The sequence below is a fragment of the Lacerta agilis genome, chromosome 3 (assembly GCF_009819535.1).
Source record: "Lacerta agilis isolate rLacAgi1 chromosome 3, rLacAgi1.pri, whole genome shotgun sequence".
NCBI classification, from domain to species: Eukaryota; Metazoa; Chordata; class Lepidosauria; order Squamata; family Lacertidae; genus Lacerta; species Lacerta agilis.
In genome coordinates this window covers 88,843,702-88,863,890 of record NC_046314.1, presented here as the reverse complement: position 1 = coordinate 88,863,890, position 20,189 = coordinate 88,843,702, and the positions used below count along the sequence as shown (strand labels likewise).

At 38.5% G+C, this 20,189-nt stretch overlaps 1 protein-coding gene across 1 annotated transcript in view; it reads left to right on the top strand.

Annotated features, from left to right (window-relative positions):
* DNAH14 (dynein axonemal heavy chain 14) overlaps positions 1 to 20,189 on the top strand; it is a 122,549-nt gene that overhangs the window by 67,462 nt on the left and 34,898 nt on the right. The window contains exons 45-58 of the mRNA XM_033145458.1: positions 848 to 1,023; positions 2,963 to 3,091; positions 4,570 to 4,710; positions 5,286 to 5,453; positions 6,541 to 6,711; positions 9,076 to 9,243; positions 11,676 to 11,765; positions 12,368 to 12,565; positions 14,219 to 14,380; positions 15,209 to 15,397; positions 16,035 to 16,213; positions 17,175 to 17,283; positions 18,603 to 18,728; positions 19,886 to 19,980. Coding sequence (XP_033001349.1) covers positions 848 to 1,023; positions 2,963 to 3,091; positions 4,570 to 4,710; positions 5,286 to 5,453; positions 6,541 to 6,711; positions 9,076 to 9,243; positions 11,676 to 11,765; positions 12,368 to 12,565; positions 14,219 to 14,380; positions 15,209 to 15,397; positions 16,035 to 16,213; positions 17,175 to 17,283; positions 18,603 to 18,728; positions 19,886 to 19,980 — 2,101 coding nt within the window. The remainder of the gene's footprint in view (positions 1 to 847; positions 1,024 to 2,962; positions 3,092 to 4,569; positions 4,711 to 5,285; positions 5,454 to 6,540; positions 6,712 to 9,075; positions 9,244 to 11,675; positions 11,766 to 12,367; positions 12,566 to 14,218; positions 14,381 to 15,208; positions 15,398 to 16,034; positions 16,214 to 17,174; positions 17,284 to 18,602; positions 18,729 to 19,885; positions 19,981 to 20,189) is intronic.

The following is a 20,189-nucleotide window of genomic DNA, read 5'->3' as shown; positions in this document are numbered from 1 at the left end:
AGTTTGGCTTAAGAATTAATTGGGGAAAGTTTTGCATGGGCAGATATTCTGGTGGGAGGGCTTACCATTCAATAAGGTAGTTTGAGGTTTTCTCTTATTTTTAAAATAAAGCTAAGATGTTATGCAGACATGTGTATTAAAATATTCTCTATAGTTTCCAGGCACAATTCAAAGTGTTGGTGCTGACCTTTAAAGCCCTAAATGGCTTCGGTCCAGTATACCTGAAGGAGCATCTCCACCCCAATCATTCTGCCCGGACACTGAGGTCCAGTGTCGAGGGCCTTCTGGCGGTTCCCTCACTATGAGAAGCCAAGTTACAGGAAACCAGGCAGAGGGCCTTCTCGGTAGTGGCACCCACCCTGTGGAACGCCCTCCCACCAGATGTCAAAGAAAAAAACAACTACCAGACCTTTAGAAGACATCTGAAGGCAGCCCTTTTTAGGGAGGCTGTTAATGTTTAATAGATTATTGCATTTTAATGTTCTGTATAAATTATTATTATTATTATTATTATTATTATTATTATTATTATTATTTCAGCTCCAATGTAAAACATTCAGATTAATGATTGCTAGATCCTCTTCAGTCAGATGAATTGATGTTTAGTAGTAGGAAAATTATTTTATTGTTGAAATCCTCCATTCTTGTTGCTTTATAGATAAAAATGTTAAAACCCTCAATTAAGAATTGAGTTGAAAATATCCTTATAGTCAGAAAATTAACAAGTAATGTATTTGATCTGTTAATGCTTTTCATTTGCAAATAAAATAAAAATAGCATACTGTGATAGGTTAGAAAGGTTCTGTTTATTAATCCTGTAGAGTTCTAACTGTTAATTTTGTATTAGTGTCAAACCTGAGCTCAAGAGAAGAGCCTGATCTGGAAGAAACATGTACGAGTGGTGCTATTATTTCTGCGTTGCAGTTGAATGCTCATACCAATGCTGCCCAAACAAAGGCTTTGATTCTTCAGAAATTAATACTAAAAAGTAAGGATATCCTGGGTGCTCCACAATTTAAACAGGTAAGAAATAGGTGAAGGTCTTTTGGGGAAGTGTATTAAAAATATACTAAGAATAATTCATTATATTATATGTTATATGACAAGTAGGGCTGGGTGATATATTGATATATTGTCCAAAACCTGTTTGAAGTCCATATTGTGATATCGGTTCCATAATTTTTAACCTGGCAGTATATTGTGAATCATTTTGTGTGTGTTTGTGTGTGCGCGCGCACACACACTATGCAAAAATCATGATGCGAGAAAAACCATAAAGCCAGCCTTTGCCTCTACGTAGTTCCATCCTTATTTCAGACGTTGTGAAATATCGGTATATCACAATGTTTAGCTGGTGATATATTCTGACGTTGAAAACCAAGTATCACTCAGTCCTAATGACAAGTAAAAATTCACAACAAAAAAAGCTGTACATCTGCTCTGCCTAACAGGCATAGAACAGGCATATTGTACCACTCTTTGAAGTATGAGAGCCTTTATTTTGAGGTTACGTGTATTTTCCTCTGTTTTTCTTTCTCGTGTTGTTTCCTCCTCCTCTTGTTCTATCACGTACATATTTGGGATTGTCTGGGTGGTTGTTTCAAAAGGAAAAGGAAACATTTTTAATTTCTCAAATTCCCCAAACCATCCTCTTACTATATAATACTAAAGACTTGGTTTTCAGGCTAGCTCCCAGCACCAACGCTGAGTACTTGCATTGCACAAGGGCAGAGAACTGGCACAGTAAAGGAGAAAGGTGTTCTTTGTCCTCCCTCTTTCTTGACTTTGAATCGGTTTATGGTTTACTGCATTGGTTCCCAATTAGCTAACTACTGAGGACCCTCAATATTTTTCAAAAGCCAAGCCACGGACCCCCTACATTTGGGGGGGGAAAAGATAATTCTATGGTAGTTACTTCTGCAAACAATTTTTTAAACAAAATGGGGGGTAGCCCCTAATAAGCAGATAATTTCAGGTATACTAAAATAACAGACCATAAAATTTGTGATATTACCATGCAAAAATGACCACCCAAAAAATTGTTGGGGGGGGGGGAGGCAAGAGAAGGGACCCTAATTGGGAACCACTGGTTTACTGCAGCTTCAGGGTGGAGTCAAGGAGGTTCTGCCAATCGGTGTCTAACACTGCCTTCTAAGAGCCATCATTTTTTGATATCACAAAGAATATGGCATACTGGAGAAGGAGTGCTCTGGAGAAATTGGCTCAATTGCTGCTATCTGTAGTAAATGCCAAATCTCCTCCCATGCTACTGCTTATTTCACTGGAGAGTTGGATACTGTCAAAAGGATAAGCTAATTCCCATAAGACTTCAGTTCCATCTGTAATTCATGTTGAATCGAATTCAGTAAACTTGATTCTGAGGGTGAAATTCTTTTGAAATAAATTTCTTTGTAGTCACATCTCAACTTCAGTGTGCATGCACACGAAAGCTCATACCAAGAACAAATTTAGTTGGTCTTTAAGGTGCTACTGGTAGGAATTTTTTATTTTATTTTGTTTTAACAAAAAGAAAGATAGCTTTAATTCTGTTTGTAACTCTGATACTGCAATATGCTTCTGTACCCATAGGCTGGGTGAGAATTCTGTGTGTAAAAATGTCCACATACGCAATTCCCAAGGATGACTCTCTCCATTTACTCACAGTAACATCTGCAACTTATATTTACATCTATAAGGTGAACTGCATGGTTAAAATACCACGTTAACAGTGCTCACCCCATTATGGTTGTGCCACTAGTAAGATTACATAAACATGTAATCCACTCTGTCTCATGGACAAAGGTTACAAATACTATTGGGAGTAGCAAAAGAGCAAGCACACACTCTAGACAACATTAAGCAGGCAAGGCTTTGTCAGTCACTTATAGGGGGGGCACATTCAATAGCTTTTGTTAATCTCTTGTGATAATGTGTCTCATCTACAATAAAATTTTATTCTAAGGTTTTACTGTTTATTGATGATCTGAATGCACCTATACCAGAGGAGTATGGGTCCCAGCCACCACTTGAGCTAATTAGACAGTTTCTTGATCTAGGAGGTTTTTATGACACGGAGCAGCTTACATGGAAGGTACTGTGTAAATATGAATTTTAATGGAATTTTAATTATTTCTATTTCTTTTTAAAAGTTATTAATTTTATTAAATATACAGAATAATTTATATAATACACAGTAAAAATAATCTAATATCCTATAGTATCCCATAATAATATTATGTGTGTATTTTAATTATAGTTAAATTATAATTAAATATTACAACCATTTCAAATAATGTAACATAATTTCAGCAGTAAGAAAACATCAGATAATTCAATTTTTAAACCTTTGTTTCATAAATGTTGTAGAAAGGGATGATGATTTTTACTCCTCAAACAATACATACAGTTAATTCCAATTCTATGTTTTTGGGATAAATTAAGAACAAAAGAACACTAATGGATCAGGCCAAAAGCTCATCTAGTATACTATCCTGTTCTCACAATGGCTAACCAGATGCCTATGGAAGCCTACAAACAAACTTGTGTGTCATTGCATTCTTCATACTTGTTTTCCCCAGAAACAGATTTGCAAAGGCATAGTGACTGAAATACTGACTAGGTGTCATCAATAGCTTTATCCTCCATAATAATGTTTAATCCCCTTTTAAAGTCATGCATGTTGCTCACCTCACTACATTTTGTTGCAGTAGAGAATTTCACAGTTTAACTATGTATTCTGTGAAGAAGCATCTGCATACACACCTGAAATACACCTTAACATGTTCAGGGAATATGCCCTTCCAGAGCAGCAGAAGGAGATTTTGCTCTTGTGTTAGGAAAACTTTTTCCCACAGGAAACAGGCCATTGTTGTTCTGGTAAAGTAAAGGTAAAGGGACCCCTGACCATTAGGTCCAGTCGTGTCCGACTCTGGGGTTGTGGCGCTCATCTCGCGTTACTGGCCGAGGGAGCTGGCATACAACTTCCGGGTCATGGGGCCAGCATGACAAAGCTGCTTCTGGTGAACCAGAGCAGTGCACGGAAACACCGTTTACCTTCCCGCCGGAGCGGTACCTATTTATCTACTTGCACTTTGACGTGCTTTCAAACTGCTAGGTTGGCAGGAGCAGGGACTGAGCAACGGGAGCTCACTCCATTGTGGGGATTCGAACCGCCAACCTTCTGATCAGCAAGCCCTAGGCTCTGTGGTTTAACCCACAGCGCCACCCGCGTCCCGTTGTTCTGGTACAGCTTGCCTAAAAATTACATTTTTTTTTTACTAGAATACACATGGGCACAGTGAGAGTAACTTAAATGTTAGCTAGGTGGTAGAGTTCCCCCATAAGGTACTCAGGAGGGAGCCACAAAGATGAGCTGGGATCTTTTCCATAAAAGGAGTGGTATTTGGAAACTAAAATAAAATGCAACTTGACTTACTGAAGACTGTTCCACAGAAGGGAGTAATTACAGGGGGAATGAGGAGTGAGATGCCAGCAAGCCACAAGAGATTGTGTTGGCCTTGTTTAAAATATTTTGATTCAGTCTTTTACTTTCTTGCCTTCCCCTCAAAGAATGTCCAGGATGTTGCTATGGTTGCCACTTGTACACCGCCGAGTGAAGGAAGTAATGAGATTAGTGCTCGTCTTCTGACATGTTTCTGCACATTAGTTTTGCCTGTAACTTCTTTACAATCCTTACAACGTATTTTCCAGGTAATATGGTAATGCAGAAATCATTTAATCATTTAATGACTCTTTAAAAAATCAACCAAAACTGTCAAAAATATATATGAAATGTAAGTGTTTTCCTCTACAGAGCAATCTGCCTCATAAGTAGGGATGTTGGAAAGTGCCGTAATCTATTCAAATATTCATTCTTTCATCTGGTATTTTCTGTTCCACTACAATTAGTTTATTTAGCAGCAGTCCTCCATTTTGTCATCTGCTGATGACAAAAGTTTCTGACAGTAAGAGCTGTTCAACAGAGGAACAGTCTCCCTCAGGAGGTTATGGATTCTCCGTCCTTGAAGGTGTTTAAGCAGAGATTGGATGGCCATCTATCATGTATGACTAGAAGACCCTTGTGGTCCCTTCCAACTCTATAATTCTGTGATTCCATGATGCAGAAATATACATATTTTCCCTGAATATCATAGCACACAATAGTCATGCATACTGTATCTCAGTCATAAAAAAACATGTACTTCATAATTTAACATGTTTATTATTTATTTCAAGAGAGCATTTTGTGGGAAATGTTTAAAAGTTACATATTTTGTTTTTTGTAGGTGCGACTAGGAGCATACTTGCATATCAAGAGATTCATGGCTGAAGTTCAGAAATGCAAAGATAATTTAACGTGCGCCTCTATGGCTGTGTACTATAGAATGCTTCAGAAAGTGCGTCCAACTCCAGTTAAATGCCATTACACGTTTAATCTACGGGATCTTTTTAAGGTCTGTTAAGATGACAGATTGTTTAGACTTATCATAAACATGCTTTACAATTTGTTGGCCTGGACTTTTGCAAATGTAGCTCAGGGATCATCTATAAAATATCCTACACATCTAGGGATGTGTCAGGCAAAGTTGTAACAAAAAGAGGGATGTAATATTGGTTAGAATTAGGCAAAATGTGACAACAGCACGAGAAATGTTGAAAAAGTGTGATATATTTTATTGTAACTCAACCAGTAAGTAGGTCTGGTGGGATCAGGGGACCATGTACTGTATATAGTGGAACCTCTACTTGCGACTAATCTGTTCTGGAGGTCCGTCCAGAGGTTGAAATGGGTCGCTGGGAGAGGCGCTGTTGTGCGCAGGCATGGGCGGCGATTGCCCACTTCTGTGCATGCACGAACGGGGGCAAACCTGCTGGTTACTTCTGGGTTTGCCGCAGACGTTCGACAAAATGGACACAAGCGGAGGCAGACATAAAAAGAGGTTTGACTGTATATGTATATTGTTTTGCTGTTTATCCCTGCCTCCACACACACACCCCTTTCCCATGTTATTTGTCCTGTTTAATCTTGTATTGAAAAATGCACAAGTACACACAGAATTTCTGTGGGTTAAGGAAGGGTTAACTGGGTTGGGTTATGATCACACGGTATGACAAAGGCAGGAGATTGGTAAATAAGCTGTGATTAGTAAATAGGCCCTGACAGTTGCTCCTTCATATGTTAATGGTCTTTATTAGGTTATTAATTAACAAACAACAAATTCATATGCCATGTAAAATGGAAGTTGCCCTCAATATGTTGGTCTGGCTGAGGTCCTTAAGCTGCTACCAGACTGGCAATGAAAATATGACTTATTTATTTTATTCATTCCTGAAATTTATACCCTGTCCTTCAATGCCCCATCAGCATTCCTAGGGCAGCTATAAAAATTAAAAGTATAAATAAAATAATCTAGTAGCATAGAATAGTATAAAACTGAAATCAGTACAAATGGACAGGAACCTGAAAGAAATTAAAAAAAATATTGTGAATCAAGCTGTGGTCTCCCCCCAAAAATAAGTTTCTTTTGAAATTGTTAACAGGTACTTGAAGGATTGCTCCAAGCTCACAAGTCTGTCATTGTCTCAAAAGAATCAATAGTGTTGCTATTTGTACATGAATGTACCCGAGTTTTCCATGATCGTCTGATTGATTCTCCAGAACGGGAAGCTTTCTTTCAAATTCTATCAAATGAGGTCAATAACTATTTCAAGGTAAGTGTGTATCTCTCTGTGTGTAACTTTGCTTATTGGGTATTTTACAACAAATACTTTTGTAGATTTTAAATTTTTGTTGGCTTATTTATTATGTATTAAAATGTACATCTAACCTTTATCTAACAGAGTAGATGACATTCCTGTTAGAAATGACACTGCAGTTGGAGACAAGCAGGGCCTTCATAGCATTTTACAGCCTCTCCAGGGAGAGGAGTTACCTCATTTCCCCAGACCTACCCTGCCCACAGTTGGAGTGGTGGGGTCTCTCTTTTTCTCTTCAATTTTGTGAGACAATTGGCCTGTATTGCAGGTGATTTTTCTTTGTTGTTGTTCCTCTCCATCTTCATTTACCTTCTCTGTGTGTTTGTATTTGTTTAGTGCTGTTCTCCTGTTTGTTTGTTTGTTTGTTTGTTTGTTTGCCTGCCTGTCTTCCCTGGTTCCCCTATGCTGTGCCCACCATTTTTTTTGTTCCCTTCCCTATTGTCCTGATTACAACTGGGAAGAAGTAGGGGGTGTTGCTGTGAGCCTAGCTGGGCTGTGGGGTTCTGGAGATGATTGCTTAAGTGTGATTGGGCCAGGAGCTTGACGCTTCCCACTTCTCTCCCACAACGCAGGGATGCCATTTTAGTCATTTTCTGATAAGTTTCCCCCCTGGCTCCAACAACTCCTAGGAATCATGTTCCTGCACCACTTTGGTCCAAGCGGGATCACAATCTCCTTGGTCCCTCCCCACCTTTACTTGGTCTAGCTGTGTTTTCGATGCTTGTGCTGCTGGGTGCTGGCAGCAAGTTGGAGCAGTGGCTGCACTTTACCTCAGTTGTGCCTGCAAGTTTATCTGCTCATTTTGCCTGCTGGCATTAGAAAGCTGCTGTGCAGTGCAATGAACTCTCCTCTTCTGGGGGATGACATCCCTGGCGTAGGTACAGAGGAAGAGGTATATGAGGAATCAGTTGTGTTGGGAAATAACTGGGGAAGCCCAAGTTAGTCCTGAAGTCGCATGTGTGTGGGGAACTACAAAAGAACAAATGGCTGACAGCCTGAATTCAGAAGCACAGGGCTTGACTAATTTTCTAGTCAGAAGAGGCCCTAGCAGGGTTGAAAACTAAAAAATAATAATAAAAAATGCAGTGTTTGCAAAGCATAGGAAATAGAGGTTGTTATATCTTTAAATGTCCCACTATTAAGCACTCACTATTGTGCTCCCCTGCCTCTGCTCTCAGAGTGAATTGACCACAACCTTAAGCAAGTTTAATGCTTTACTTAAAGTAATCAAAGGTCTCACTCATGCATCGTTCAGTGCTGTGGCTGAAACAACATAGACAATGTATTCTTGGTTACAAAATACAGAAATTAGTCTCAAACAAGTGGTCTGAGTCTGGAGTCCCAGCCTTAGATGTCTGTTCAGTTACATGGTTCAAAGAGGAGAGAGTGAGAGAAAAGAACAGGAAACAACCGTTGCTTCCTCTTTCCCTGAAGGTGAGGAGATGTGACCTAGCTGAGCTCTAGAAATTCACATCTCAGTGGTTCCTAACTCCTTCATTTACTAACTAGTGTAGATAGGCATTGTTAGGTTTGAGTGCAAAATCTCCCTCAAGCTGTTCCTTCTAAGGGGTCCAGCCAGGCATATTGTTGCTTCTGGTTTCTTTTCTGAAAAGGTAGGGGTGAGTATTGATTTTCCACCTGATTTTGCATACTTTAGCCAAGTTATGACATTATGAACTCTACTAAAGTATGTTTTATGGCTGTATCACATATATACACTGACACACACAAGGTTATCTTCTCCCAAACACAGTATGTATTCATTGTATTTCCATGGTATGAATCAAGTTGGCAGCATCTGTTAGCATCCTCAACACATATCATTGATGGAGTTTAATAACATAACATATTATAATATCAAAGATCAATGATTAGGATTTCCTGCCTGCAGCTTGCCTTAACTTAAGAAGCACCCCCCCCCCATTCCTCCCTCTGTGTATATATCTGTGTCTTGCATTGTCAGATATGTCTTGCCTCACTGCTTTTGCAACTAGACTCATTTCTGTACATGAATTTCTAGTTCCTCCTTCCTACTTGTGGCACATATACAATTGCTTAGTATTGTGTCTGGATTCTGTTGATATACCATTGTCTGAAAAGCCATACAGTATTGGCAAACTCAAGCCCTTACCTCACCATTTATGAACAGAAAGGTCCTCATTTCCATTAGTGAAATACTGGTGTGTATAAAATCTTTGACAGATGTAAGGACCAGGTGACTAAATGGCTGGGCTATCAAAGAAGGGATCATACAAGCCGTGTTGTAAAAAGCACAATTTCTGCCTATTATTGTGTAAAATAATTAGGCTATTTTTATAGATTCCCTGGACAAAAGATCAGTTGATGGAAGAACCGCCCCTATTTGTGGATTTTCTGGATTCAAACCAGCCTGTGCACAAGAGAGTCTATAGAAACGTCACCAACAAGACACATCTACTTTGGGTCCTAGAAGAACAGTGCATTAAAATGCAGGGAGTAAGCCCTCAGGTAAATCTGAAGACCTACAAGTGGTTACAATGAGGTGGATCATGGGTGGCCCCATTCTGGCAACAGTGAGCAATTCCATTGCTGCTGCTGCTGCTGCTGCTGCTGCTGCTGCTGCTGCTGCTGCTTGTACATTTATCCATTTCTCTGTTTCAGGTATTATTCCTACTCCTGATGCAGATAGGTAACAAGAAATGGGACTTGTACTCATATATTCCCATTCTTTCTCCATGGGTAGACCTCCATTGGGTCTGCATGAGTACAGATGTAACCAAAGAATAGGGGTGTGTAAGAAGGCGTTTTTATTTCCACTCTGTATTCATCACATGCAGCACTGTTTCTGCTTTGCTTCAGTTGGCCTTTTGCCAAAAATGACGTTTGTCTCCCTGTCTGCCGGGATGAAATTATGTAACTTAATTAATTTACATAATGACAGAAATTAAGTACATCATACTGTATTGTGATTACATTATTCTACACCATTCATTTTGATGCAAATGAAACACAGTGAAAATGGTGGAAAACATAATCATAATCAGGCAGAGGGCCTTCTTGGTAGTGGCGCCCACCCTGTGGAACGCCCTCCCATCAGATGTCAAGGAAATAAACAACCATATGACTTTTAGAAGACATCTGAAGGCAACCCTGTATCGGGGAATTTTTAATGTCTAATGTTTTACAATTTTTTATGTGTTGTATGCTGCCCAGAGTGGGGAAACCCAGCCAGATGGGCAGCATATATTATTATTATTATTATTATTATTATTATTATTATTGGACTGAAAGCAGCACTGGTGAATATTGCTCACTGGATTGATTTCCATGGGATTAATAAAAGAAATGGGCAATATCTATTGGTTTATGATGATGCTGATGCTGATGATGATGCTGAATCATAGTTCCAATAAATCATTAGCGAAAATTTATAAATATCTATTAGAATGGGATTTAAAAGATGAGGAAGTGAAATGTGTGGTGACAAAATGGGCCCAAGATTTAGGAAGACCAATCTACAGAGCACAATGGGATAAGTTGTGGAAAGTTAATATGAGATTTACAGCCTGCACTGGAATTAAGGAGAATATGATGAAATTAGTTTATAGATGGCACTTAACCCCAGAGAAAATAGCAAAAAATTCTAAGACGCAATCGATGGATTGTTGGAAGTGCCATGAAAAAATAGGCAGTTATTTTCATTGCTGGTGGAAATGTTCAAAGATTTTTGGTTTTTGGAGTGAAATATACGAAAGATTAAAGAAGATGCTTAAGTGTACGTTTGGGGGAAAACCAGAGGTCTTCTTATTAAGTATAACTCCTGAAAATATTCCAGAGGATAGGAAAAATATTCTTTCGTATGCGTGCGCAGCAGCCAGGTTACTTATAGCCCAAAACTGGAAAGGGGAGAAAATTCCGACAATTGAAGAATGGTTGATTAAATTAGTGGAATTCATGAATTTGGCTAAGATGACGGCAGCAATTCGAAATATATCCAAACAAAGATCTAAGGCTGAGTGGAAATATGTGGAAGACTATCTGAAAAAAGAAGGTATAAGAACGGATTTGGTGATTGGCTTAGATTGAGATATATGTGGGGAGATTTATATGAAAATGTGAGCTATTTATTTAGTTATATATTTTTCAATCATTGTATAAGGTATAGCAAGTTTTGTTTCATTATTAAGGGAAGCGATATACAGACAATTGGAAGTCAATTTTTAATTGTTATTTATAATTCTTTGCTTTTTTCTGTGTGTTTTGTTTTTCAGATATTATTTTTTGTGGATTATAATGTCTAGATTATATGTTTTTGGGGGGTTTGTTTGTTTTTTTATTTGTTTATTTTGATATGGTTGTATTTTAGAAGTCTGAAATTAAATAAAGCTATTTTAAATTTAAAAAAGAAAAGAAAAGAAATGGGCAATATCTACTCCCAATTCCATTTTTGTCAGAATTCTCCGATACCCCTACCAGAGAGCAAAGGTACAGATTAGAAATAGGAATAATTCATTTCACAAAATTAACATTTGTACAGACATTTTCATAAAATGGCTGTTCACTGCACATTTGATTTAGATTTTAAATCCCCATCTGGAAAACTTACGTTTATCCCCACTCTATTTGCATAGACTATTCTGGGACCATTGCATGTTGCGAGGCTTGCACATTACCTTGTTTAGACGTGTAAGCAAATTTGCAAGTTATATGTGTAATCATAGAAGTGTATACTTTTTTTGTTGGTGGATTCTTTTGTTTGGAGATTGCTGCATGCCACAGTGACAGCAAAGAAGAGGAAGGAGCTGAGCCAGGAGCTTTGCAGGTGTCCAATAAGCCTATGCCTGATTCTTAATAATTATAAATAGAATAAGATCCTTATAAGTATACTAACTTGACTAGTTTTATAACATGTTTAAAATTTATGCTCCTTGTTTTCTTAGGGTATTTCCATAGTGTTTTTTAAAGAAGCAATACAACATGTAACAAGGGCAGCAAGAATTTTTCGACAAAATGGTAGTCACATGACATTGGTAAGAAAAAATGCTTAAGTTCATTTTGAATTATAATATGTAAAATTCCAGTGACAGTTAATTCCATTCATAATTAGTATGAAAAATCAAAACAAGCATTTTCTTTAAACTTATACTAGTATATTTTTATTCTTCTTTCTCTTCAATCATTGTTTTTTATGAGCTGAAGGATTATATTTCCTCCAATATCTGAGATGCAGCAATATACCTTTGAATACCAGTTGCAAGGAATTACAAACAGGAGTGCTATTTTGCTCATATCCTGTTTATGAGCTTTCCTCACACATGTGGTTGGCCACTGTGTGATTAAAACTCTGGATTTGATAGACTTTGGTTAGTTCATATAGATAGTATAGTAAAATTTAACTCTGCATTGCTGAGGGATTCATTACATAGCCTAAGGCTTCAGTTCTATGCACAAACATAGAATTAAACCACTTTTAATCTAGTGAGGCTTACTTCTGAATTATTTTGTTTTATTTGTTTATTTTATTCACCATGCACATCCTAAAAGCCTACTCAAATCCTATGATTTCCACAAGTTTGATTTAACAGAGCCAACTTTTCTGGTTTCAAGTTAGACTGTTTTCCCCCTCCTGTAGGTTGGTCATGGTGGAACTGGGAAGGTGACCTGTGCATCCTTAGCCTGTTACTTATCTGCATGCAGCCTCTACAGGTTATCTATTTCCCGTAATTACACCTATGGAAATTTTAGAGAAGATCTGAAAGAAGTTTGTAAGCAGGCAGGTGTGGGAGGCAGGAGGACTGTTTTTCTCATCACAGAATCTGATATAATTCAAGTAAGCCTTTATAATATATGTATTTCACTTGGAATATATGCATAAAGTTTATTACACACTTGTTAGGATTATCCATTTTCTATTCGTAGTGTATTTAGGTAGTTTCCATATTGCTTTACCTGAATATTTGACTCACACCACAATTTCTTCCGTTAGATAGTGTTGTCATGTTGTGCTGGACAAGTTTTGGTTGTTGATACAAAAGGATTTGGACCAAGTGCTCGGCATGCTTTGCTGTGCACTGTGGCCACTTGACCCATGTCTGTCTTTGTTACAAATAATAGGAGGCCTTTTTCTAATCTCCCATTCCTAACTAAGAGGGTTGAGTAGGTGATGATTTGTGAGAGGCTCCCTCAAGAGCAGATTTTGGTATGTGTGTGCAGGGAGGTGCATGGACAGTGCAGGGAAGGGGAAGTCCTGTTACACCAGTGGAAGTACTGTGCACTTGTGCAATGTCAAATATCACATTCAGTTCAAATTTAAAGGTGACCCTATCTAATCAATTTACACTTTCCAAAACAATACACAAATGGAAAGACACAGCCATCCTTTAAAATTTGCATTTCTGTGAATTTTGCAATGCAATTCTCCAACCAGGTAATGTGTACAAAAATGCATATACTACGGTAAATTGTATGTAGAAATGCATATAAGAGAAATATAGTGAAATAACAAAAACACATCCAGTACATTGGGGGGAATTGCTTTGCAAAAATCTCTGTGATAAACCAAATTGAATACAAATGTGTGTGTATTAAGTAAGAGTGGGGGGGGACCTAAAGAGAAACCAGAATTTTCAGATTGGTGCATTAATAGTAGGTACACCTGTTAACCTGTTACACCTGAGAGTCCCATGGACTGCAAGAAGATCAAACCTATTCATTCTTAAGGAAATCAGCGCTGAGTGCTCACTGGAAGGACAGATCCTGAAACTGAGGCTGCAATACTTTAGCCACCTCATGAGAAGAGAAGACTCCCTGTAAAAGATCCTGATGTTGGGAAAGATTGAGGGCACAAGGAGAAGGGGGCAACAGAGGATGAGATGGTTGGACAGTGTTCTCGAAGCTACTAACATGAGTTTGACCAAACTACAGGAGGCAGTGGAAGACAGGAGTGCCTGGCGTGCTCTGGTCCATGGAGTCACGAAGAATCGGACACGACTAAATGACTAAACAACAACAACACCTGTTAACATTGATTTAAATGAGATTTTTTTTTTTTTGGCTGAAGGAGTGGGTGCACAGCTTGAGCATGCTTCTGGATACATTGCTGTCATTTGAGACTCAGGTGGCCTCAGTGACTTGAACCCATCAGCTTCAGCTGGTGACCCAGCTGCGCTCCTATCTCAGCAGGGATAGCCTAACTTCTGCCGTCTATCCTCTGGTCACAAGATTACATATAATGCAGGGAATTATATGTGGAGCTGACTCTGAAGATGGTTTGGACCATAGTTCAACCTTTACCAATCTCATGCCCTCTGGATGTTTTGGACTACAATTCCCATCTGTTGCAGCCACATGGCTCTGCTAGGTAGAGATGATGAGAGTTGTAGCCCAAAACATATGGAGGGCATGTTGTTGGTGAAGGCTGTCTTAGTTATTTGGCAAACTAACTAGCCCTGAGCAGATTGCTAATTAATATCATTTTTTATAGGAGGCATTTTTAGAAGACCTGAGTTGTATCCTGAAATCAGGACATGTGCCCAATTTATTTGAGAAGGATGAGTTGGATAACATCATGGTGCCACTTGTATCTGTTGCTGAAAAGGCTAAGTACTCTAACACAATTGATGATATCTACTCATTTTTCTTACAGGTAACATTTTAAATGTATCAGTACAAATATACTGGAGAGAATGTGTTTAAACACATTTACCTCGACTTCATGTATGCACACCTTTTGGAGCACTATTTTCATATTTAATTTAGTGAAAACAATGTCAGACCCTAATTGTTTTGCATTTTGAAGTCCTATATGCAACTCATTCTCTGAGTGTGGATCTTTTTGTAGCTAAAACATCATCATCCACAAGTGACTAAGCTTATTGGACGTGTACTCCCCCCAAAAAAAACTGAATGGGGGAAGGACTGAAGCCCATTTCTTTCTAAGTGAGGGGGAGGAATTTGAAAACAACTCAGTGAGAATGCTCAGTGGGCACAAAATGCTGAATGAATGTTGGAGTGGTGGAACAAAAATAAAATAAAATAAAATGGAAGGGAAATGCAATAGCCATTCTGAGAAAGATAGATCCAATTGGTTTCCAGATGCCTGCAATGGATTTCCCTGCTGTCTCATTCAGAGGTTCTGTCAAAGATCTGAAAAGCTTCTGAAATGAGGACATGCTCCAGGCAGTTGGCACAATCAATTTCCGTAGGTTGACGAGGGGTTAACTGAATTGGGTTTAACTTTCAAAGTATATGACAGACTTTTAAGCTATAAATAATAAATAGGAGGTAACAGTATACTATTAATGTAAATTAAAAGGAATATATATGTGAATCTCTCTTGAGAAAAGGAGGGGGGAATTAGCATGTGTGCATTCGATTGACCACTAATATGACAATCTAAACATTCCTGCATGCATAATTTTGAAAAAAGATATATATGGGTAAAGTTTTCCACAAATGATTAAATCTTTTTCAGAAAGTACGCAGCAATCTTCATATTGTTTTGACAACAAGTTATACAGGACTGACCTTCCGTCAGCGTTGTCGGACATATCCTGCCACTATTAATTGCTGCACAGTTGACTGGTATGACACTTGGCCTGAAGAAGCCCTTTGCCATGTTGCACAAAGTTACTTTAAACATGACAACTCATTTCAGAATCAGGTAGCATACTTGTACATTTTAACATGTGGTAAACTGTAATTTCATATTTTGTTATAGTTCTCACTAGTGAGGTCATGTTGATTTTCAATCAGCATTTGGTACAAATTCAGACTTTGCATATATTATGCTAATCCATTTTTGTAAATTCAGGACAAAGTTTTAAGGCAGGAGTAGTCAATGTGGAGCCCTCCAGATGTTTTACACCACAATCATCATCAGCCCCAGAGCATGACCAATGGTTAGGGATGATGGGAGTCATAGTCTAAAACATATGGAGGACATCTATAACTCTATAACTTAAGGTGAAATAAAATGTTAAGTAAGATGCCCCTTCTCCTGTTGTCTAAATCACGATGTTTCTAGAAGAATACTGGCTTCATCTCTGATGTTTGCTTGAATAGGATTAACTGGGGGAGGAGCAGGAATGCCTGTAATCAGAGTGCTGCAATATTCAAAGTTATATTATGTTATGTGCACATCCCATTAGTTTGGTTACCTAAAGAGGCAAGTACAGAACAGCAGTCACGTAAGGAATACATGTTTTATCATTTATCTTAATACACTACAAACAAAATGTCCTTAAACAGAAATGTGATATATATATATATATTCTTTTCCTTTTTGTGTTTCTTTCCAGAACTTAAGTGTGCTTGTTGATATATGTGTTAATATTCATAAAAATGTATCTATCATAACTGAAAAGTACTTGAAGGAAACTAAAAGGCATTACTACATCACTTCCAATAGTTATCTACAGTTCATAAAAACCTTTTCAACCATACTGAAGTCAATGAAAGAGAAAATTATGAGTGACAGGTATGAAACAGCTTTGAAATGGCAGACCATCCATCCTCCCTGGCCTAGGATGGACCTTATTTAGTCAGCTCAGTTTAAAGGTATCTAATTTGCACTTCCAGTAACAATATGTGAACCAAAATGTACCCACCCTTCAAAGCCCACACTTCTGTACAAATTTCGCAATGCAGTATCTCCACCTAAGCAATGTGCACAAAAATGTATATGCTAGAGTAAAATGTACACAGAAATGCATATGCTGATGAAAATAAGATACAAAATGCATTATATTAGGGGAAATTGCTTACATAAACATGGATATTAAGCAACATTGTATAGAAAATGTATATAATTGGAGAATTATGCACTAAAATGCTGGTGGACTTTTAAATAAAAATTTCCAAAGTGATGTAGAAATGTGAATAACTGAAGACTGGAAAAATAAGAAACAGAAAGAAACAGAAATTGACAGATTCGGCATAACCCTATGCATGCATAACTGCTGCAACAGTTCAGAGGCTTATAACTGTCAGTTAGCTCAGGAGACCCAGATTAATTTACAATTGTCTGGTTTGCACAACACAGTAAGCCCAAATGTGGTGTGGCAAAACCATATGAATGTGCTGGCTCCCAGAGAGGAGCTCACAGCCTCTTTGTTCCTCCATGATCCTCTTTACTGCAAATTCTGTGCTTAGTCAAAGTTTGGCTTAGCATGTCATCCTAACTGGGACTTGTGGTTGAGCCCTCTTCTCACTAACCATGACCTATAACTATAAAAAAAAACCTTGTTCCTATTTCAGTGCAGCGGCAAAATGAACTGAGGAGGAGCAAAGCAGCTACAACAGTCTCTCTGGGAGCCTACAGATTTACAGAGTCTTGCAAAATGCTAGTGTCATGCAAGCCAACTTAATATATGACTATTTCAATATATGAAATAGAAAAGGCCAGACTATGATTGGATGTTAACTATTTTTAATTTTAGAACTTGCTATCATTCTGGTCTCACCAAAATACTAGAAGCAACCTCACAGATTACAGTTATGCAAAATGAGTTACTTGTCCTTGGTCCTCAAATTGAGAAAAAATCAAAGGTAAAATTTCATTCAAATCTGCTTTGTTGTTCTTTCAAAACATTTAGTGATCTATCTGGATTCATGTCAAAATTTAGAGCATATAAGCTATATTTTATGTAGATTTATATGGGGCCTGGTTAAACATTACAATATTAATAGCAAATGAACATCTGAAAACAATAATTAAAAATAGATAGAGAGGCAGAGCTTTTGACAGTGGTTACTCTGTCATAGATAGACCTTAGATTAAGGTTAGCTAATTTTGTTGGACTCCACCTCCCATCAACCCCAGTCAGCATGGTCAGTAGTTGGGGATGATGGGTGTTGTAGTTCAACAAAATTTGGACAGCACCACATGGACCACCCTGTCTCAGATGCTCATTTTGGAAACTATGTCCCTATGTTCTATGCATATGAAGCTATTTTTATTCAAGCTTGAAAAACAAACAAAGAAAAAACAATGTACAGAAGTTAACATCAAATACCAAGCAATACCGACTACCTTTGGATCCACCTTTTAACAGAGATAATCATCCCAGGGCCCACAGAGATCTTAACTGGTGCCCATGACTCCAGGTTGGCAACCCTTGTTAGTGACAGCATGTCATTTAATATCCCGCTTGAATACGGATAATTTTTTCATATACTGTATATTATGGTGTATAAGACTACTTTTTAATCCAGGAAAATCTTCTCAAAAGTCGGGGGTCATCTTATACGCCGGGTGGAGAATCTGCAGTCGAGTATATCTCAAACTCTATATTTTAACTGGAAAAGTTGGGGGTCGTCTTATATGCCTAGTCGTTTTATACACCGGAAAATACGGTATATCATATATTTTTGCATTCTTATTTAGGTAGATAGGCTCAGTGAGCAGACTGGGTTTTTTTTTAGGAGGGTAGCCACAAAATAGCACCGATGATGCTCACACCAAAGACACAGCTCCCAAGCATTCCACCTTTCATTTAGAAGCTAGTTACCAGTAATACACATTCTTTCCCCAGCCTTTCACCTGCATCTCTGAATGTGGTCCTGCTGAAAGGTGGTGTTCCTTTGATTACCAGGTAGTAGCACAAGCAACAGGAGATAGCTATCAATATCACACCATGCCTACAGTTCTTTCAGGGGCGTGTGACTTAACACTACTGCTGGAACAGAATAGTGTTTTGCTCTGATCCAGCAGCCCAGTCCTTATGTACTTACTGTGCATGTCATCTTTGCCATCACATTAAGGACTTGCTGAGTAGTTCATAAAACAGCCAAAATACTAGATTAATTATTGATTCAGATATTCTGCAATAAATGTAATTGACTGAGAAATGGATCTCTCCTACCAGGAAATAGAGGAACTTGTGGAAAAACTTCACAAAGATGCATTAGTTGTGGAGCAGGTTCGAGCTATTGTTAAACAGGATGAAGAAATTATGGCTGCAGAAACACACACTGTGGAAGAATATGCACAGGTATATCATATTACCATTGTTTTTCATTTCTATTGTGCCATGCTGGGAATTTGCAGCTTGCGACCAGATGGCAGAAGAAAGAGACAAACTCACAGGCTGGAGTTGAACTAAGGCCACTTTATGGTATTTTAAGGTTAAACATAAGAAAAACTCCTGCAGACTTCAAACTAACAGACTGCAGCCACTAGGCAATCCAACCCCTTGCCTGCAGAAAGGGGGAAATGGCTGTTCCACCAACCAACTTTCCCAGCTCATACCACATAGGAGAGCAGGGAATCCTTACTGCATCACCATCACCCTGCAGCCTGATAGCTCTAGGTAGATGAGGCAGGTTGGCCTCAGGGGTGACCCCTATCTTTCCCCAGTGCCCAGAGAGTAAGCCTCAGGACCAGCCCAACCCCTTGAAAGGTTCCTAAAAAGCATCACCAGGCTGAAACATAACTGTCCTCTGCCCATACCTAACCACCCACCAAATGTGACTCACCTGAAAGCCAGATCAACCTATGGAACAACACGGCAGGCTATCAAGTGTCCCCAACCAGCTATTCGGTGTAGAGTAGGCAAAAAGGCCTGACCTACAAACTGAAGATTAGATAGGCCCCAAAGTTCCTAGCTGGTCCTGAAGCAACCAAATAAATCACACTGATAGACCGAAGAGGGCAGGTGCTACCATGGAGAGAAGAGGGCAGGGGAGCAGGTGTCTGGCTCTTAAGTAGGACACTGACATCTGCCTACACCAGGTACGAAATGTATGTGATGACATAGGGTATGACTTGGTCCCTGTACCTTTTTCAGCCTGCAGGCTGAAAATATGCCCCACTATCAGTAATGAGCAGAACAGGCAGTGGAATTGGCTTCATGACAAAATGACAGACACAGTGAGATCTCCAATAAAATGGCAATGGTCCTGGGGGAAGAACAAAAATCTGTTATATAACATGGTTGATGTTGACTATGGGAGCCAATACAATTTCTGATTCCATCCCAAATTTTGCAGGTTCTAGGATGTGTAGATCCCATCTTCAGCTGTAGATGGCTTGAAACAAATATAAATATGAGCACATACCCAGAGAATAGAAAACAAAACAGCATTTGTACAGCTATACACTGTCAAAGAAAACATCAAAGTCTAACTTTTCTTTTATATATATATGTAGCAAGCAACAGAGGAGCTCAATGCTGTAATGCCAACTTTGGAAAAAGCTGTCGCTGCTCTTGATGCACTTGACAAAAACCACATTGCAGAAGTTAGGTAAGTGTCAGAATAAAACAAAATAAAAAATTCCTTCCAGTAGTACCTTAGAGACCAACTAAGTTTGTTCTTGGTATGAGCTTTCGTGTGCATGCACACTTCTTCATGCACACGAAAGCTCACACCAAGAACAAACTTATTTGGTCTCTAAGGTGCTACTGGAAGGAATCTTTTAGTTAATTTTGTTTTGACTATGGCAGACCAACACG